The 18,969-nt window shown below is 41.3% G+C and overlaps 3 protein-coding genes across 5 annotated transcripts; 2 read left to right on the plus strand and 1 right to left on the minus strand.

Moving 5' to 3' along the window:
- Positions 1 to 1,369: 1,369 nt before the first annotated feature.
- On the plus strand, positions 1,370 to 11,332 carry LOC133884346 (protease Do-like 2, chloroplastic). 2 transcript variants are annotated; one of them, XM_062323718.1, is made up of 21 exons: positions 1,371 to 1,639; positions 1,732 to 1,845; positions 2,354 to 2,407; positions 2,666 to 2,739; positions 3,099 to 3,162; positions 3,381 to 3,425; positions 4,105 to 4,212; positions 4,557 to 4,634; positions 5,274 to 5,340; positions 5,967 to 6,025; positions 6,984 to 7,083; positions 7,812 to 7,891; positions 8,660 to 8,716; positions 8,875 to 8,978; positions 9,729 to 9,816; positions 9,916 to 10,001; positions 10,091 to 10,115; positions 10,219 to 10,290; positions 10,377 to 10,427; positions 10,509 to 10,569; positions 10,661 to 11,332. In XM_062323718.1, exons 1-21 carry the CDS (start codon positions 1,472 to 1,474, stop codon positions 10,903 to 10,905), a joined length of 1,800 nt encoding a protein of 599 aa, XP_062179702.1. In that variant the 5' UTR covers positions 1,371 to 1,471; the 3' UTR covers positions 10,906 to 11,332. The 2 variants fall into 2 exon arrangements, with proteins under 2 accessions (XP_062179703.1, XP_062179702.1); XM_062323719.1 differs by lacking the exon at positions 8,660 to 8,716 and having other exon boundaries at positions 1,370 to 1,639.
- Positions 11,333 to 12,336: 1,004 nt separating this feature from the next.
- Positions 12,337 to 15,177, plus strand: LOC133884493 (pentatricopeptide repeat-containing protein At3g05340). Of its 2 annotated transcripts, none has more exons than XM_062323930.1 (2): positions 12,337 to 14,383; positions 14,962 to 15,177. In XM_062323930.1, the coding sequence occupies exon 1, from the start codon at positions 12,524 to 12,526 to the stop codon at positions 14,369 to 14,371; it is 1,848 nt and encodes a 615-aa protein (XP_062179914.1). In that variant the 5' UTR covers positions 12,337 to 12,523; the 3' UTR covers positions 14,372 to 14,383; positions 14,962 to 15,177. The 2 variants fall into 2 exon arrangements, with proteins under 2 accessions (XP_062179914.1, XP_062179913.1); XM_062323929.1 differs by lacking the exon at positions 14,962 to 15,177 and adding an exon at positions 14,492 to 14,960.
- A 197-nt stretch (positions 15,178 to 15,374) lies between these two features.
- Positions 15,375 to 17,228, minus strand: LOC133884495 (uncharacterized). Its single transcript, XM_062323931.1, has 2 exons — positions 15,989 to 17,228; positions 15,375 to 15,762 (listed from the first exon to the last, which is right to left on the minus strand). Exon 1 carries the CDS (start codon positions 17,151 to 17,153, stop codon positions 16,020 to 16,022), a length of 1,134 nt encoding a protein of 377 aa, XP_062179915.1. The 5' UTR covers positions 17,154 to 17,228; the 3' UTR covers positions 15,375 to 15,762; positions 15,989 to 16,019.
- Between the last annotated feature and the right edge of the window lie 1,741 nt (positions 17,229 to 18,969).

An 18,969-nucleotide genomic window follows, 5' to 3' on the forward strand; every position in this document is an offset into this window, starting at 1 on the left:
TCAACTAAAGTTCCATCCACTAGGGTTGAACACTCAATCATAGTTCCCACTACTATAATTGACCTTCCTCAACCATGATTTCTACCATCACAGCTGACCCGACTAACCAAAACATTAAGTTATAATCATGGTAGGTTTTTAGTACCGCTTATGACCATGAGCATAGCTGAATATTCAGTTTTAAATCTGCAGATGTTGTACTTTATCCACAAGACATATCATCATGTTTTATCGAGCATCTGTTGGCCGACGGATTACTCTTACACACTACCGATGTGTGTGCTAGGAATCCACTACAAAACTTTTACAATGCACTCTCTCAACATATGTCTATCCACTAAGGTTTCACTGTCACACGATTTTATCTCAACAATGGAAGCCCCCCTTGCGCCTTTCAGATCCTAAAATATCATCCATTCACCACTCTTCTACCTGGTTTATACTATGCTGAGAGTAAACAAATTAGTTGGATAAGCCTATACCATACCTAGACTTATGCTTATACTATAAACACAGAAAGATTACCTTACAAACTGACCCTTAGATTTGAGCTCTGGCTCATATGCACCGGCTGAAAGAGCCAACAAACAAAAATGCAACAGCTAAAATCGTTTTCTCAGCTAGCCAACCAGAACACGCTTACCAGCTTTTAATTCATTTTAGCTATAATCGTTTTCTCAATCAGAAAAAAAAAATCTGAAACCGAAGGTAGAAGACAACCGTTCGAAGAACTTCTGATTTTTTATAGAAAAAAGTTAAAAAAACATATCCAAACTGGGAATATATCTCACATGCTACCAAGTGCGTCCTGTCACACCTTTATAAATTTTGCTACCGCAAGCACACTTGTGTAGGCAAATTATATACACATGATTTGAACCAGCTGAAGTCAGGAACGAAGCCCAATAGAGCTATCCTGGTGCACGGCTTCGAGCCCAAATTTTTTCATTGACTGTAGGTTTATTTTTACCCTTTGCGTGTCTTAAATATGTGCATCAGATATTAATCTTTTGTTTCTGTAAATACATGACCTATTCAGAATATGTAAATGTGCATTGACCTATTCAGAATCGGGTGAACAGTGCCGGATACGAGTACTGTTCATGAAAATACTGTTCTGATTTTACTTCGTGTGGGTTCTGTAGCACACTGTTGTTTTAAATACTAGCCATCTGTTTCCAATCCAACGGCTACCATGTAGCTAAAGTCACCGTTACTGTTCTTCTATGACTTCACTTCTTAGAGACAGAGAATACTCTTCCGTTAAATGGTGCATGACCTCTAACCACTGTAACAGTATCGCTGCTAATTTTCGATACGAACGAGTCGTGGAGATTGGAGAGAGATATTTACCTCACGCGTCCCGCATGTGAGGCTCCCTTCCCAACTGAAGAGAAGCGAGGATAAGGAACTCGCTTGCCCACTTCCAGAGGGGAGGGAAACCCGCGCGTCGCAAGCATCAGCAGCAGCAATGGCGTGCGTCGCAGCGCTCTTCGTCGCCTCCCCGGCGCTCCTCCCCTTCCCCTCCGCCGCCTCGTCCGCGACCTCGGCCTCCTGCTCGTGCCGCCTCCGCCCGGCCGTCGTCGCCCGCGCGCCGCGGCACCAGCGCGCCCGCCGCGCGCTCCGTCGCTTCGATGAGGTGTGTGTGTGTGTGTGTGTTTTGGGTGGGGTGGGGGGGAGTTTCGGCGCTGACTGGAATGATGGTTTTGTTGGGCTGGGCGGTGCTCGCAGGTGGAGGGGGTGTCGAAGAAGCGGCGCGGCATTGGAGGAGGAGGTGCAGGAGGGTCGCAGGCGTCGTCGACGCGCAAGGACAAGGGGCTCGCCGTTGACTTCAAGGAGTCGCAGGTGCGAGGCATGCCGACTTTATTGTGTTCGGTTGTACACTAGTGCACACTGCACAGTACATGCTAGAGTCTGAAGTGTAGTTGCAATTTCATTTATATGAGGAGTCCAATTAGCTGCGAAGAGGCATATTTACTTGGCTCCACTTCATTGCTGCTACAATGTCGATATGCATAGTGGTGTTTGTTCAAAGTTCAAACTATTAATCTGAATTGCTCCGTTCTGGATTTGAGCCAGTCCATATTTTTTTTGGAAGTTCGCCATCTTAACAATAGGTCATGCTCTTACTTCAGTCTGAGTCGCTCATGATGGTGCCTCCATACTGTTTCATCATCTACTTGTGCATATAAGCTGTGATCACTAATCAGCACACCAATATCTTCCGATCCATGTATATTTCTTTCTTCTTCTTTTTTTGAAGAATGACTGTAATCCGCAACGATATTCAATTCAGTGTTGTTCACCAAATCTTACAAAATTCTGTCTTCTGCTAACTATGCTATTATATCAGGTTGCTGATTTTGATGATCTTGAAGAGGACAAATTCCTTAATGCTGTTGTCAAGGTAGGCTTCAACAATACATGTCCCTGGCTACAGATGATGCTTCTTCTCCGTATTATAGTTAAGCTATATTTTATCGAGATAGATTTGTGTGTGTGCTTAGTACTGCTTCTGATATTAATGTTACAAATGCCTTTTTGTTATAGTTAGTCAAACACAGTGCTCTAATGTGCTCAAAGATCTTGTTATATTGAGTGTGACTTTGCTTTATTTTATAATTAGTCATGTCCTTTTCACCTGTAGTATATTATCTCTTGTTAGGTCTATTGCACTCATATTGCACCCGACTATGGTCTTCCTTGGCAGAAGCAAAGGCAACATGCAAGCAGTGGGAGGTAAGTATTGATCTAGTACGTATATCTGATTGAATTGTTGCTTGTACTTCCAGATCAAATTTTATAAACTATCATGCTGCAATTAGTGCTTTCATGATGTTATAGAGATTAAGGAAGTTGCAATGTCTCCTTTCTTGTACTGATTAGACAACTTCAAAACTATGGTTATCAACAAGCTAATGCTTTTATGTTCACATTCCTTGAATTTGATACCTCTATGCTTATCTTACGAGAAAAATCCATATTTTATATGTTTGAAATTTATGCATATGTTTTGGATGAGGTCACTCATTTTAAATGGTTATGAATCACATGTCTTGAATTTGGAAGCATATCTTACAAGTCATATCCTTATACAGTGCTTTTATGATCGGTGATGGGAAACTCTTGACAAATGCGCATTGCGTTGAGCATGACACCCAGGTAATTAGACAGTTTTATTTCTTCACATTTTTATTTTACATTGGTTTCTCACTATTTTTCTGTTGGACTGTTTTGATTTAGAGTTTTGAATCACTAGTAGTCGTTATCAGATGAACTACTTGAAATTTCTTTTGATATTGGTGTACCATTGTTTTTTTATGGATAAGAGTTTACATATGTCAGTTATATTGTTAAGGTAAGGCTGCTTTTCAACACAGGTCAAAGTGAAGCGAAGGGGAGATGACAAAAAATATATTGCCAAGGTAAATCCCCTGTAACAATGCACTTTCAAGAGATTGTCAAAATGTTTATTTACTGAACATTATAGCTCTCCTTGAAACAAGATCTGTAACTATTTGGTTTATTCTGCTGAACATTGTAGCTCTCCTTGAAGCAAGATCTGTAACTATTTGGTTTATTCTGACATGATCTGAATTATCTGAATACAGATATGTGCTTATGAGCTGTACACTCCCTGACCCCTGTGCGAACCTTTTGCTCATTTTCTGACAACTAATATCCATTGCAAACCAACTTAGCTTTTCAACTTTTGCTTATTGACTAAATTCTATTGTACTGGTGGGATTGGAGGCTCCACCTTTGGGACTTGGGAATGCTTAAAAAAACAAATAAAGGGTAATTTCGATTTATGTCATGTACCAGTCACTTATCATAATTATGATTATTTTTCTAATTCAAACATTTTTTTTAGAGACCAACATTAAAAAGTTTGTAATACATAAAGTTGCCCCAACTGTAGCGGTTGTATTTCAGAAACTTTTGAAACAGAAAAATCCTTAACCACATTGTTGATACCACATATAGTGCTTAATATCTTTTAAACAAGGTATTTGACCCTTTAAAATAATTGTTAGTTACTACTTTATTTAAATGTTATAAAATTTGACTTGGTAAGATGTCAGCTGATAAAGTGATGTACAGGTTTTAGCTAGGGGTATCGAATGTGACCTTGCATTGCTCTCTGTCGAGAATGAAGAGTTCTGGAAAGGAACAGAGCCACTTCACTTTGGTCGTTTGCCATGCCTGCAGGTAATTAACTATCTTCATGATGTGTTTACTGCATCTTTTATCCTCATGCTAATATGGATATCAGGATTTTTTTTCTGCCTCATTAGTCATTACAGTTATAGTTAAACAAAAATTCGGCTAACTTTTTTTCAACTTGCAACTATAATAACGGTACATGTAACATGCACTCGTTACGAGCACATCAATGCCCTAAAAATTTCTGTCCGAGCTGAAGTCGTTCTTCACTCCTGCAAATGAGATAGACATTTATTGTACTGTTTCTAATTATATATTAAAAAGTCCTTCACACTTCCTTGATACTGTATGACATTGTTCTTATGGTTCAAACTTCAAACTTATCACAGGATTCAGTAACTGTTGTGGGATATCCTTTTGGTGGAGACACAATATCTGTAACAAAAGGCGTTGTATCACGCATTGAGGTTCTATCTCTTGGATCCCTCAGTTCTCTGTATCTGGCTTTTTCAATGCACTCTTTCTCACTCCTTCCTGCCTAAAAAGGAGAAAAGCAATGATATTTCATGCATGCAATAACTGTCCCATTTCTCAAAATGTTATAAACCTTCAGAAGACTCTATGTTGCTGTTACCTGATCCCATGCTCTTCTTTTTTTTTTTTTTTTTTTTTTTTTTTTGGTTGTTGTTGTTGTTGTTGTCCAGTGCATGTTGATAGGATTAGGAACTAAGGAACAAATTAGACTGTGCTTCATTCCTTCCTGACTTCCTGTGATCAGTTCTGAACACATTTGTTTGGAGTACTGGTGCAACGTTTTTTTCCCCAGCCATAAGCTGCCCTCTTCTTCTAGAGTTCTAGTGCTGTTTAGGTTCAGCCATTGTTATCATTATATCTTGGTATTCTGTATTCAAGCAGTTACTAGTTATCAGATGACTTCATTTTTTTCTGCATTGAGCTTGTAGACGAAAACAAGCACCAAATACAACATTGCTTTAGAAACATTCAGGCAATGAAGCAGGGTTTTGAAAATATTTCTATGATAATCTTATTTGATATGTATTTAATTGAATGGTTGAACTTACACTGTTTCCTTTGGAATAGCCCAGGTCACTCCTTATGCACATGGGACATCAGATCTTCTTGGCATTCAAATTGACGCAGCCATAAATCCTGGTTTGTCTTTTGTATCCGCCATTGAATTAAAGACTTCCTTCACTATTCTGTTATTTGCTGTACGATGATATTCAGAGCATCTACCTATCTTGCTTTTAATTATCGAGTATTTCTGAAAATGACGAGCTGATTTTTATTAGAGTGAATTGCACAAAACTACAACTGTTGTGCCATTTGTAACACAAAACTACAACTATTGTGCCTAATAAAGTTTTGTACATCAATTTCACCGGTACAAAAAACAATGGCATTCTGTTTCTCCAAAAATCCTAGAACTTTTTGTACGTGTTCCATAATCCATGTGCAACCCATTTAAATGGATTCACCCAAAAAGTCTGTGTAGAATTTAAACTAAAATTCTCCAAAAAAGTCTACTTTTATAACTTCTAACAATTGTTAGTCTCTCAAATAAGATCCTAAAAATCTGAAAAATTCACTAATATTTTTCTTATATGATAGACTAATTTCTAAAATTATTTTCAGCCCTAGGTTATATGGTGAAAAAATGAGTTCCTTTGTAATGCTCTATTTATATGCAATAATAAACTTGTAGTTTTATGTTACTAGACACAATAGTTGTAGTTTTGTGCAATTCACTCTTTTTATTATCTGGGTCTTTTGTTCAGGAAACAGTGGTGGGCCAGCCTTTAATGACGAAGGGGAGTGCATTGGAGTGGCATTTCAGGTACTTTTACTCGGTCACACTACTGGTACCAGACAGCTGATTTGTGGATATAATTATTTACAACCTAGTGTACCAGAACATATTGAAAACAAATTTAGGTAGCTATCAACTTTTTCAATCAGGCTTAGTTTTGGATTCAGATATGCTCTGGTAATGATTACTCTATATGAACTTGGACTGGTTTTTACCTTGATTATGGATCAGAATCACATGCATTGAACAATTCTTAATCATTTTTCATTGTCTTCATTGAGATTTCTCTTACACTTGTTCAGCACATGCAAAATATTACTTCCACCGTTTGCGAATGCTTGCTACTTTGACCACTTTATTTGTTCACACATACTTCCCGCTCCACGTTTTCCAAAGCACAATCTCCCATTTTGCCTTTTTCAAGTATCTCGTCAGTCCTCAGTCCTCACCCCCAATTTCCCAATTTGACTTTTTCAACTATCTCAGTCATCACCGCCACTGCACCATCAAGAAAGTGGGTGCATGATAAACTGGTATGGAAGGCATTTTGATCATATTGGATAAAAATAATTACTGCCATGGTGACCATGTTGATCAAAGATGACAAGTATTTGTGAACGGAGGTAGTAGCACTAAGAATGATGATGCACAATTGTGTGAACATCAAATAGGTTGAGTTAAATGAAAGAGGATAGTAGTGATTTATTTGTAAACTATACTAACCCATATACATCCCCTGCAATTACTCTACAAATTATAGAAAATGCTTTAGGATTAGGAAGCTGAGTAGGGTACATTTGTGAGAGGAATAGTCATGCTTACACAATAAATGAATGCATATATTCTACATTGTATTTCGTAACATTTGATGTAAGTCAGCAGCATCTAAGAACTGATTTTAATGTTGATAATGTCCAAGTAAAATACGGGAGTAGTTTTATCTCTATTTTTTTCTGCTCCCTTTTTCACCATGTATTTTGTTTAGGTGTACAGGTCAGATGAAGCTGAAAATATTGGATATGTTATTCCAACTACAGTTGTATCCCATTTCTTGAATGACTATCAGAAAAATGGAAAGTACACAGGTAAAGTATTTTGTTTTGAAAAATAAGCAAACTAAAATCATGTCTAGTGTTAGGATAATCCTTGTGTAACAGCAAGTCGGTTACTGTAGCAAAATCATCTATGTTACTGCAGGAATAAAGCCACGGTTACTGTAGCGCTTGCGTGCTGTAGCAACAGTAGGTCTGTTTGGAGCCTATATATTGCCCCTCCCCCCTTGAAGTGTGCCTAATGCACCGGATGGAAGCTCGGGATGAGCTTCATCCCTTTAGAGGCTGTTTTTGGATGTTGGAATAAACTTCAGAAGCAAGAAAAGCACCGAATATGCTTCATCCGATGTAGTCCATCAGAAGTTGTTGGCAGCGAGAAAACTTCATGTGTCCAGTGTGTGCCTCGCGAGTGTGTTCTATGATTCTATCAACCCACCTCTCGTAGGATCCGAGTCCAACATCTAGTGTACTTAGGTAGATATCGACTTATTACAAGGTATTCATATATTTTGCTTGCATAAATTGGTTTGTAGGTTCTACCAGACATTTCAACTAGATGCTATCTTTGCACTATATAGAGTCAGAAGTAGTAACTTTCCTTATAATTTTTTAATCCCTTAAATATGTTTATAATTATATACAAATTATGTGTATATCGAGTATGCAGTATTTAGTAAAACTGTATTATAACACTCTGGTTTTGCGAGGCGCGTAACTGTAGTCTGTTGAAGTTGTCCTCAATGTTTTCGAACATTATGTAGGATTTCCTTGCTTGGGTGTCTTACTTCAGAAATTGGAAAACCCGGCATTGCGTGAGAGCTTAAAAGTACCTTCGAGTGAGGTATGCTATCTAATTATCTATATTTGATTAACTTCACCTTGTGAATATTGAAGTATATGTTTGCAAGTGGACTCTGATGCGCACATGAGCACACAATTCGAGATGGTTTAGCCGATCTTTCCCTTCTGTGATTGGTTGCACGGAGCATCTTACTGTGTAGGTGCTCCTGTGCATCCATATTTCATAAGCAAGATTTCGTTGAAAATGATTTCAGTTATCACACACTACGAGATATCTTGAATGGAAAAATAAATTTCAAAAGAAAAGCATGATCAAGAGATTAAATTTGTTAGAATGCTGGTCAATATTCAGAATGTTGACTGACTGACTGTAGATAACTCCTGTTTTTTGTGTACAGTACACCTTTTATCTCTTGTGCCGCAACTTACTTCTGCGGTGTTGTCTTTGTTATTTGGACCTGATTTGGCCTTAGATTAGTCTAAGAATATTTGAGGAAAATTTGCTATCATCTTTTGGATCATTCATCCCAGTGGCAGATCCCTTGATGGACTAAATTTAGGCTGCCTCAGTTAACACTTAAATGTGTCTTGTTGTTGTAGCAAGTTAGTTGCATTTATTTGTTAGTGATGGTTTCTGGCAGAGAGTACCTTGCATATCCTTACAATACTATTGAAGTAGTTAGTTAAGGTGGTTTTAAAATTATTTCTGTGGTCCTTCTGAATACTGCTCTGTGGTCCTTGCCTTGAGTACAGCTCGAAGTTTTATCCTTTTTTTCCTATGACATGCCATTTTAATATGCTCTTGAAGGGTGTTCTTGTCCGTCGGGTTGAACCTACTGCTCCAGCAAGCAGTGTTGTGCGAAAGGTAACATGCACTAATTAGATCTAGTTTGCAGATTCGAATGCCTTTTGGTTTTCTTCTTCTTTTCTTCTGAAATGGATCTTTCTAGATTAATGATTGTCCAAACTGTATTTGCTACAGTTGCTTCATTGTTTGAGTTGATCAGTTTGTTGTATGTTCAGGGAGATGTAATAGTAAGCTTTGATGGTATCTCAGTAGGATGTGAAGCAACAGTACCTTTCCGGTCCACAGAGCGAATTGCTTTCCGCTACCTCACAAGCCAAAAGTAAGTTCTATAGTTTATTCCAGATAGCTTTTATTCTTTTTCTAACCTTGCTAATTTGTTTATGTTCTCTTCTGCAGAAGAGCATTGTTTTTCTATGTTTTAAATTTGAATTTTGTAATGTGCAGCAGAACCTTCCAATAATACCAATTTTTTGTTGTCCAAAATTGTTTCACTATGATTCATCTTTTCATCAACAATAATGAGTGGATGTTGTGTCAACATGTGAGTAGATCTTATATACATGTCACATGCTTTGTTGTTTGGGTATGGATGGGTGAAAGTTTCTGTGCAATCACCCACTGGAATGTATTTATTGAATGTTGCCCTGTCAAACCTCTGTTAATGGGTTCGGTAGTGCAGAATCACAGAATACGATACATTCTTTGATTATACATTTACCTGCCTTTATCTTTCTGATTCCCTTATGCGTAGCCCCTTTTTACATTAAAAAAACTCGATCACGGGGAGAAGACGTCCCCCTGGCTTTGTCTTAAGAGGGGAGTATTGAACTTTTTAGTGAGGTACTCACACGACTTGCGAGCACCCGGGTTTGAGCCCGGGTGGGCGACCTCAAAGTTACAAAGTTGACCCATCTAAGGCATCCTTTTTTTGTTTCCATCGCAATGTGTATTTCTGATATATCTTAGAAAGTTGATATTTCTGGTGCATTCTTATTTAACATCTACGGAAATAAAATTTTCCTACATGAGAGCATGAGTAGCAGTAAATTTTGATGTTTCCAGTATTCAGGTATGCAGGTGATATTGCTCAGCTAGGAATCATTAGGGATGGGAATTCCATGAAAGTCCAGACTGTTTTGCAGCCAAGAAAACATTTAGTAAGATACTAAAAACCCTCATATTTTCTTGAACCAAACACTAGAAATGCAAATTTCACCAATGTGCATTATTTACAAGAATCTTAATTCTTAAATAAGGTGCCATTTCATGTCGAAGGGGGTCAACCTTCTTATCTGATAGTTGCCGGCCTTGTCTTCACACCTTTAACAGAACCATTTATAGAGTAAGTAACCAGTGGACTCCCCCTTTTAAGCTCTTGTTGGTATCATAAAGCTTGTAGTTACTTATTCATAAATTTCTGTTCATGTGCAGGGAGGAGTGCGAAGATACACTAGGGGTAATTGTACCATTAACACGATCATCTTACTTGCAGCTTACTTTTTTCTTTGAAGATTTGTAATTTCTTACTGTTAGTATTGTCATATTTTCTTCATATACAGTTGAAATTGTTGGCAAAAGCACGTTACTCTCTAGCAACCTTTGAGGGGGAACAAATTGTTATTGTATCACAGGTATGTTTTATTTCGTGGTTAGTTCAATTGACTAGTTCTTGTGGTTCACTATGTTATTATGCCCTTGATGCATCGCTGCCATCTAGGTTTTGGCACACGAGGTCAACATCGGGTATGAGCACATGGGCAATCAACAAGTAAACGTTTTCAACTTTAAGTTCTCTTTTTATGCTTATGAATTGTGTCTCTGGACTTCCTCTAACCAAATTTGTTATCAGGTCATGAAACTAAATGGAACTGTGATAAAGAACATCCATCACCTTGCTCATCTTGTGGACAGTAAGTACTAACTGCCTCATGTTGAATAACCTTCAAACACCTTGGCCTTTCGTTCCTGCTCATCTGATCATGTTTCAATGTTAATACGTAGCCTGCAAAGACAAGTTCTTGACGTTTGAATTTGAAGATGACTTCCTGGTTGTTTTGGACCGGGAAGAAGCGGCTGCTGCATCTTCAGATATTCTCAAGGAACATGCGATTCCTTCTGTACGGTCATCTGATCTATCAGAGCTGTATGTCGATACAAAGGATGAGATCCAAAAAACAAGCGAAGATTTTGGTGAAAGTCCTGTCACAAACTTTGAAATGGGAATTGATTGTCTCCTGTGGGCATGAACAACCTTTTCTTTTGTGGATGAGCAACTGAGAATGAAATTTCAGTTGAAGCAGCAATAAGGATGGTGAAATGCAAGCATCTCGACCACGACGGCAAGAGCATTCCCCCATTGTGTGTACTTACACTGTTGTGGCAAAGCCGGCCATGTTGTATGTTAGCGTAGACAGAATTCAGAGTTATGTTGTACACTAGGAACCATAGAATGATTAATTCATTTTCATTTTTAGGGGGTGGGTAATTGAGAAAGGATTGTACAATTTGGCCGTGAGCAATCATGTAAACCCTCAGACATGCAATAAATCGTCCAGAAATTTGTTGGTTTACTCATATTTTGTACTACTTCCTCACAGATATTGCAGAACAAAGCATAGCTGCAGGATGCTATGATTGTTTTTGTTATTGTAACCAAGAGCCTGATGTTGGTGAGGAGTTGTGCTACAGTGGCTCATAGCATCTCAACGTATGCAGTTTAAGTAGAGAAAGATATGCCTCGTCTATGTGGATAGTTGCTTAACGAGGCCACAGTTTTTTTTGGCGAAATGTGAGTCCAATTTATAGCTATTGCTTCCAGAATGCATGGGATAGCCATGTTGTATATCATTTCTTTCGATTTAGATTTATTGGATCCATTATTCTAAAGGTACTATGCATTTCAATTACGTTTTATATACTTTTCTATGAAACCATTTGTAATATATGACTATGCATTTGCAGCAAGCTAATAAATAGCAGATAGTGGGGTGGTAGCGGATTGCGGATAATGTGTGATATTGTGGACACAAAGTTTCAATAGCGGAATTTAAAAAATACTCACAAAGTTTCAATATAAACATATAACTTAAAAGAAGAAACAAACATCAAATTTCTCTCATTACATGTTACAAGATGACAAGAATAATAAAATAGATTAAGTTGAAGTTCAACCATTCATAAAGAGAATACAGAATTATCCATCAGCTCTCACCATTTGTCATCATCGCCCAAAGGCTTGCGGCGGCGCCTCCTCACAGTTGACGCTAGTGCTAAATTCTACACAAGTTAACAGGCCGCAAGCCGTATAAATTAACGCTTAACAAGCGCAATTAAGATCTCGACACGGTAGCGGCGGGGTCCCTACGCATGCTACTACTTTTGTTCCGAAATAGATGTCGTTCTAAAATACGTGTAGTTAAATTTTAAAAACTTTCATCACTAATATACACAAATATTAGAATTTAACACATGAAAATGATAGTAATAAATTTATCATAAAAAAATACTTTAATACCATCTATTTTTTTTTATCAATTTTTATAAAAAATAGTTATTAAAAATAATAATTAAATGTGTTTATTGGAGACCGTGTAGATGTCCTAATGAAAAGGAAAAGAGAACGGAGCTAAGTTTTATTAGCTTGATTTGCAGTGAAATGTGGCGCTTCAACTGATGTGACGCGATCTCTGCCTTGGAATTGCATGTTGGAAGCACGCTTGTTAGATGAATCCACTCGTCCTCCTTTCATGATTTTAGAGCGATTCGGCGATGATCCAGCCTTTAATACAATCACTCACTCATTGATCCTTATATAAAGGAGGAAGGAAGAACTTTTTCAGTAGCTCGTTCTGTCATCAAAACCAAATGAGAGATGCGTCGTCCCCGCTCCTCAACTACGCGCACCTCAGCGGCCTCCTCGCCCGCTGCGGCCGCGCCGGGGACCTCCGCCTCGGCGCCGCGCTCCACGCCGTTGTCGCCAAGAACCCCGCCCACTTCCGCCTCTGCCCGCGCCGCGCCTGCCTCCGCCACGCGCTCGTCGCCTGGAACGCGCTCGTCGCCATGTACGCCCGCTGCGGCCGCAGCGGGGACGCCACCAGGGTGTTCGACGAAATGCCCGTCCGGGACTCCGTCTCCTGGAACTCCCTCCTCTCCTCCGCCTCCGCGTCCTCCGAGGACGCGCTCGCGCTGCTCAGGCGGATGCTGCGATCGGCCCCAGGCGCGGGGGCGTGTGACCACGCCACGCTCACGACCGTCCTGTCGGCGTGCGCGCGCGACGGCGCGGCAGCCCTCCGGGGGTGTACCGCGGTGCACGGGCTGGCGGTCTCGTGCGGGCTCGACGCGGGGGTGTCCGTCGGGAACGCGCTCGTGACCGCCTACTTCGAGTGCGGCTCCCCGGGACCGGCGGAGCGTGTGTTTGACGCGATGACGGAGAGGAACGTCATCACGTGGACGGCGATGGTCTCCGGGATGGCTCGGGCGGAGCGTTACGAGGAGAGCCTCGCTCTGTTCTGGCAAATGAGGCGCGCGGTGGACGCCAACAGTGCGACGTACTCGAGCTCCCTGTTGGCTTGCGCTGGCTCACTTGCAGCCATGGAAGGCCAGCAGATTCATGGGCTTGTCGTGAAGGCTGGATTCGACACCGACCTCCATGTCGAGAGCGGGCTCATGGATGTGTATTCCAAATGTGGTTTGATGGACGATGCCCTCAGAGTGTTCCGCTCATGTCAGAATCCTGATGAAGTCTTCTTCACAGTGATTTTGGTTGGATTTGCTCAAAATGGACTGGAGGAGAAGGCATTCGAATTGTTCGCTGAGATGGTCAGCGCAGGAATTTACATAGATGCAAACACGGTTTCTGCGGTTCTCGGGGCCTTCGGTGCTTCTGCGCCTTTTGCTCTTGGGAAGCAAATCCACGCACTGGTCATCAAGAAATGCTTTGGAGGGAACGCATATGTCTGCAACGGTCTGATCAACATGTATTCGAAATGCGGTGAATTACAAGAATCTGTTCAAGTGTTTGATGGAATGCCAACTAAGAACTCGATTTCCTGGAACTCCATCATTGCAGCTTTCGCGCGACATGGCCACGGTTCCGAAGTTTTTCAACTGTTTGAGTCAATGAAAGCTGATGGTGCCAAGCCCACTGATGTCACTTTCTTATCGCTGCTCCACGGATGCAGCCATGTTGGATCAGCCAAGAAGGGACTGGAGACCTTGAATTCCATGTCATCACAGTATGGGATCCATCCAAGGGTGGAGCATTATGCATGCGTGGTTGACATGCTTGGCCGATCCGGTCTGTTAGACGACGCGAAAGCATTCGTAGAAGATGGGCCCTTCAAGGACAGTGCTCTTCTTTGGCAGGCGTTAATGGGAGCTTGTAGCTTCCACAAGAACTCAGTGGTTGGGAGATACGCAGCAGAGAAGTTGCTCCTCCTGGACTCTGACTGCACTGCTGCTTATGTCTTGCTCTCAAACATCTACTCATCAGACGGCAGATGGGACGACAGGGCCAGGGTCATGAAGAGGATGAGGGAGATGGGGTTGAGGAAAGATACTGGCAAGAGCTGGATTGAGCTCGAAAAGGAGATCCAATCTTTCGTCGTCGGACCGACGTCTCGTCCTGATTCTGCTGGTGTTGACGACGTGCTGATGCAGTTATCCGCAGTTTACAGTGATCAAGAAGATCTGGTGGAAAGCAATGGTTTGTGAGATGTCAGTCAGGTGTGTATCTTCCGTTCTAGTTTCTTGTTTGTGTACGTATATATGATTTCCGTCAGTACTGGATATTTCATAATAGTTTATTCATATCCCACCTGGAGGGTTGTACAGAAAAGGATTCCGGTTTACTTCATTTAAAAAAAAAGATATCCTAAGTACACATCCTCGAAGCCAGATGTGGAGCGTATTCAGCTAAAGAAACTCTCAGACCAGGCAATCTCTAATCACGAATCGGCCATATCGGGAGATGGAGAAGCAGACGAATGTGGAGCTGCTCCAGGCCGGGGAGATGCTCCGTGACGGCGTGTGGGTTCGTCACTCCACCGTTGTTACCGAAGATGCACGCTGGCCCGGCGTGGCTGCGTTCCGATGAGGGAGCACAGCCTACGCTGCCCCTGCATGGTCAGATGTTCTTGGCTTGGCAACGCCTTTGGGACATCCTCCTCACTAAGGGCAGCACCAAGAAGAAGGAAGCCTATACATGCTAGCCTGGATGTTATCCATCTTACTGACAAAAACCATTTAACTTGCCTTGTAATGACAGTAACTGCAACTCTGATCTCGCATCCTTTTTCTTTCAGTTTGTTCCTGTACAATGTACAGTTGACTAATCTATTTGTCTAATGAGTACCAAGGAGAGCAATCATGAGTACATCCTTGCACCAGAAACCTTTTTAGTCTATGTAGATAGATAATGGGTGCGTGATCATGCTCCATAAAGTAAAGTAGAGAAAAAACCACATGGAATTGTAAGCTTGTCACTTTGGTAAGGTAATAAAAACGTCGTAAGATCAGCGTAAGCGTGCATAAATGAACTCAACTTCTCTTGGGACAAGTAGCGGTAGTAAGTAGCAACAGGGTCACTGTCCAAGTGAGAAGTGACACATAAGATAATGCTATCAACCTAGATAAACTGCATATGATGGATACATGATACAAACTCAAGGCCAGAAGCATGAGCTCTGATGATCCTATTAGTAGGGAGAAAAATAAGTTTTTACTGGCCATCCAAGAGGATAAGCAAATATAATTAATTAATTATATGAGCAGTACGAAGTGATACATAAATCGGCACAATATAATCATATGAGCAGTATGATGCTTCTGCCAAGCTTTAGTTAAACACACTAAACACAACATTTCCCAGGGGAATTATACTCTTGAGAGTACTAGAGCAACCACAGACACAATTTTACAGAACATTTTACCAACCCAGAAAGCGAATATAGGGCCAAACTTGCAAGCGTAACTAGAGCAGTTGAGCAGTGACAACTGACAATCCCCAAGACTTCATCCGGATAGCCAAGTTTCTTCCTTTTCCATCATCGCCTCGGCCAAAACATCTTACCCATCGTCGTGTGCTGGAGCTTAGCATCACATTCCTGTATCAAATCCACAAAATTCAGTTATGCCAAAAGATGTCACCTACGACTAAGAGAATAACAATGGAGGTTTTGAAGAGTACAAAACTAGAAACCTTATTATCTATGAAAGCTAAAGTTCAATCCTTTTAAAGTAACTAAAAAGTAGTAGAAGTTTGAGTGAAACGCTAGCTTGACATTGTTGTGTCCAAGCAGATCATTAATCAGAGTTGCATAAGACACCCACCACTGACTAGTTCACCATTTCATTAAGGGCCTTATTCAGCAGGATTCAAGAAAGAAGGCGGCCACGCGATCGTGTAAGGATAGATCAGCGCCTCCGAGCAATCCTCATCGGACAACATCCTGAGCTTCATAGTTCCCAGATCAATGGAGAATAAATGATCCCACTGCCGCAAGAACACAACGCCGGCAGCCACCCCGATGATCTCTAGCTCATGCTGGTATGACTCCACCGAAGGATTGGTCATCTGCGCCAGCAGCTTGTGGAACCTCACCGACTTCTCCACCCGCCTCCATACGATCCCACCATCACTGTCCCCCAGACCAGCCCACACATGGATGCTGAAGCCGCTCATGGTGAGCAGGTGGAGCACATTGCCATCTTGCTCCCCCTTCTCGATGACTTCGAAGCTTAGCTGCCGCAAGGATGGTGGGAGCTGCAGCAGTGAGAATTCCATGGTCACCATGCTAAAGGCCACCATGCGCTCCTCGCCCTCGAGCCTCCAGTACAGCGACCGGTTCGCCTGCATTGCTCTGGGGGCGGCAAGATCGGGCTGGCACGCGAGGCCCGCAACGTCGGTCCAGGAGAGCTCGCCGGAGGACAGGACCAGTGCGCGCAGCTCGCGCGAGACGACTTTTCGCAGAACACAGACCACCCGGAACTCCGACGAGTCGCCGTCGTTGGCGACGAGGCCGTACCCGACGGCGCGCTCAGCGGGGGGCGCTGGGAGGGCGACGCAGCGGCGGGCCATCGGGTCGGCGACGGCGAGTTCTTGCGACACGAGATTCTTGAGGAGGAGGCGGCCGTTGCGGCAGTCCAGAAACTGCCACGCGGCGTTGCCAAACCAGCAGGAGCCCAGCCAGCCGCCGGGGAGGAAGGAGAGGGCGAAGTCGCCGCCGCGGTCGGCCGCGGCTGCGGAGGAGGAGGGGAGGAGGTGAGGGGTGCGGCGGCGGCCGGCGGGGAGGAGGAGGCAGCCGAGGAGGCGCGGGCAGGAGGAGGGGTGGAGGCGGCGGAAGCGGCGGAGGAAGGGGCCGCTGCGGGCGACGCGGAGGAATTCCTTGCAGGCGGTGGCGGAGCGGAGGAGGTCCTCCGGGGAGGGGAGGCGGATGAAGACCTCGCGGAGGAGGTCGTCGCCCAGCACGACGGCTACGGCGGCTGGCGGAGCCATGTGGAGGGGCGCACCTGGAGCGGGATCGGAATGGCCTGGTCCCTAGGACTTTGTCTGGCTCTGAGCAAAGTCGATCTTTTAAGGTCCGTTTGGTTCGAGGGATGAGATGAGGTGATTCCTGTTTTTGTGCTGTTTGGTTAAAGGGCAGTAGGGATGGGATGATCCCTCATGAGGAATATTTTCTTAATATGCTGGATGAAGATATCCCTCAAAATATATGGGATGAAGCCATCCACCTTTGTTAATCATACATATTAGTAAAATGATTAATGATATTAGTATACTTGTATTACTTATTAGTACATATTACTACGAGATTAGAATTTGTAAGGATTAATGTACTAATTATTGCTAATTAATGAGCTAATTAGAATATGATTATGGTTAATTAGTATATTTTATTGTTAATTAGTAATGATTATGGAGAGTAACGTTAATACATGTTGGTGCATGTTGATTAGTGTATTATTAATAATTATTATTTAAAATTAAAAAATATAATTAGTTGATGATTCTCATCCTCATCCGTCCTCGTCCCTCCAACCAAAAAAAAAGAGACTCATCCCATCCAACCAATCAAACAAAAAACAGGATCATCTCATCCTAAAAACAGGGACGGCTCTATCCCATCCTACTTTGTCTCACAACCAAACGGACCCTTAGAAACAAGATCGCACTCACACAACATCTACAAAACCAAATACGTAAAGCTTAAAGGTTGATAAAAACACCATTTATCACTAAAAAATTTCATCTTAATGAGATAAGAAAAATCAAACCTAAATTTTGATCCGTAGTAGGTAGCAGAACTACTAACCATTTTGGCTTTTTTTTTTCATCTCCTGCTCAAACTCGAACCAGAATTAGGGGAAATGCCTATGATAAGTGTCTTTGTCAAAAATGTATAGCAGCTAAATGAGCGAGCTAACTTTGGACAAAGTTTTTTTTGAAAGGTAAATATGGGCAACGTTAGTTTGGCACAAGTCAAACACAGTTATGTGGATATACCTACTATTTATGTGCATAGTAAATTTGAAAAGAAGAAATGAGAGTGCTGGTCAGAAAAACACATCCATTGTGAGCACAATAATAGGATTCTTAATTTCTTTTTTTCTAATGCTTAGCTCTATGTTTTCCGGTCGCAAGGTTTCATGAAAATCTTACACAAACCTGAAATGTATAATTTGCAATGGTCCTGTTTGCTAAGCTAATATTTGAATTTAGTTTTTCAACTTTTCAAAAACCAACAATAAACCAGCTGGTTTATTTTAACTTATAAATTCTGAGAACCAGAAATCAACAATAAACCATGCCAAATAGAACCAATATATGACGTATGTCCGATGAGTGGATGAGCGCATTTCCACTACTATTCTACTTTTGTTCTATGGTTTTTTATGACTCCATCCTACTTAACAAGTTAGATGGAGATTTTATGATATCTTATCATTGTGAAGCCTGCAGTTATGTGCCGCTAAAGAGAAAAAATAATTAAGAAGATAGATGGAGAACTCATGAAATCTTATCATTGTGAAGCTCGTGGTTATGTGACGCTAAAAGAACGAAACTATGGTTTTTTAAACCTAAACTACTCCTTTGAGTCACAAATAAATATCATTTTAGATATTGATACGGTAGTTAAAACACATATTTTTTACTACTATTTTTTGATGTAATTTATTTATAGAATATGACAAAGTTATATTATCGTAAAACTATTTTTAAGATGAATATACTCGTATCATTTTTAAATATCCAAATTTTATATAAATAATAATTTATAGCCAAAATCTGAAAACATATACTGTACACAACT

Source organism: Phragmites australis, chromosome 11 (genome assembly GCF_958298935.1).
Source record: "Phragmites australis chromosome 11, lpPhrAust1.1, whole genome shotgun sequence".
NCBI lineage: Eukaryota > Viridiplantae > Streptophyta > Magnoliopsida > Poales > Poaceae > Phragmites > Phragmites australis.

Bases quoted from the DNA above. Each gene is read 5' to 3' on its own strand.
- LOC133884346 (XM_062323718.1), top strand. From the start codon at position 1,472: ATGGCGTGCGTCGCAGCGCTCTTCGTCGCCTCCCCGGCGCTCCTCCCC. The intron at 5,341-5,966 runs GTTTGTCTTTTG...TCTTTTGTTCAG, and splicing joins TGACGCAGCCATAAATCCTG to GAAACAGTGGTGGGCCAGCC. The intron at 8,717-8,874 runs GTAACATGCACT...TTGTATGTTCAG, and splicing joins CAAGCAGTGTTGTGCGAAAG to GGAGATGTAATAGTAAGCTT.
- LOC133884495 (XM_062323931.1), bottom strand. From the start codon at position 17,153: ATGGCTCCGCCAGCCGCCGTAGCCGTCGTGCTGGGCGACGACCTCCTC.
- LOC133884493 (XM_062323930.1), top strand. From the start codon at position 12,524: ATGAGAGATGCGTCGTCCCCGCTCCTCAACTACGCGCACCTCAGCGGC.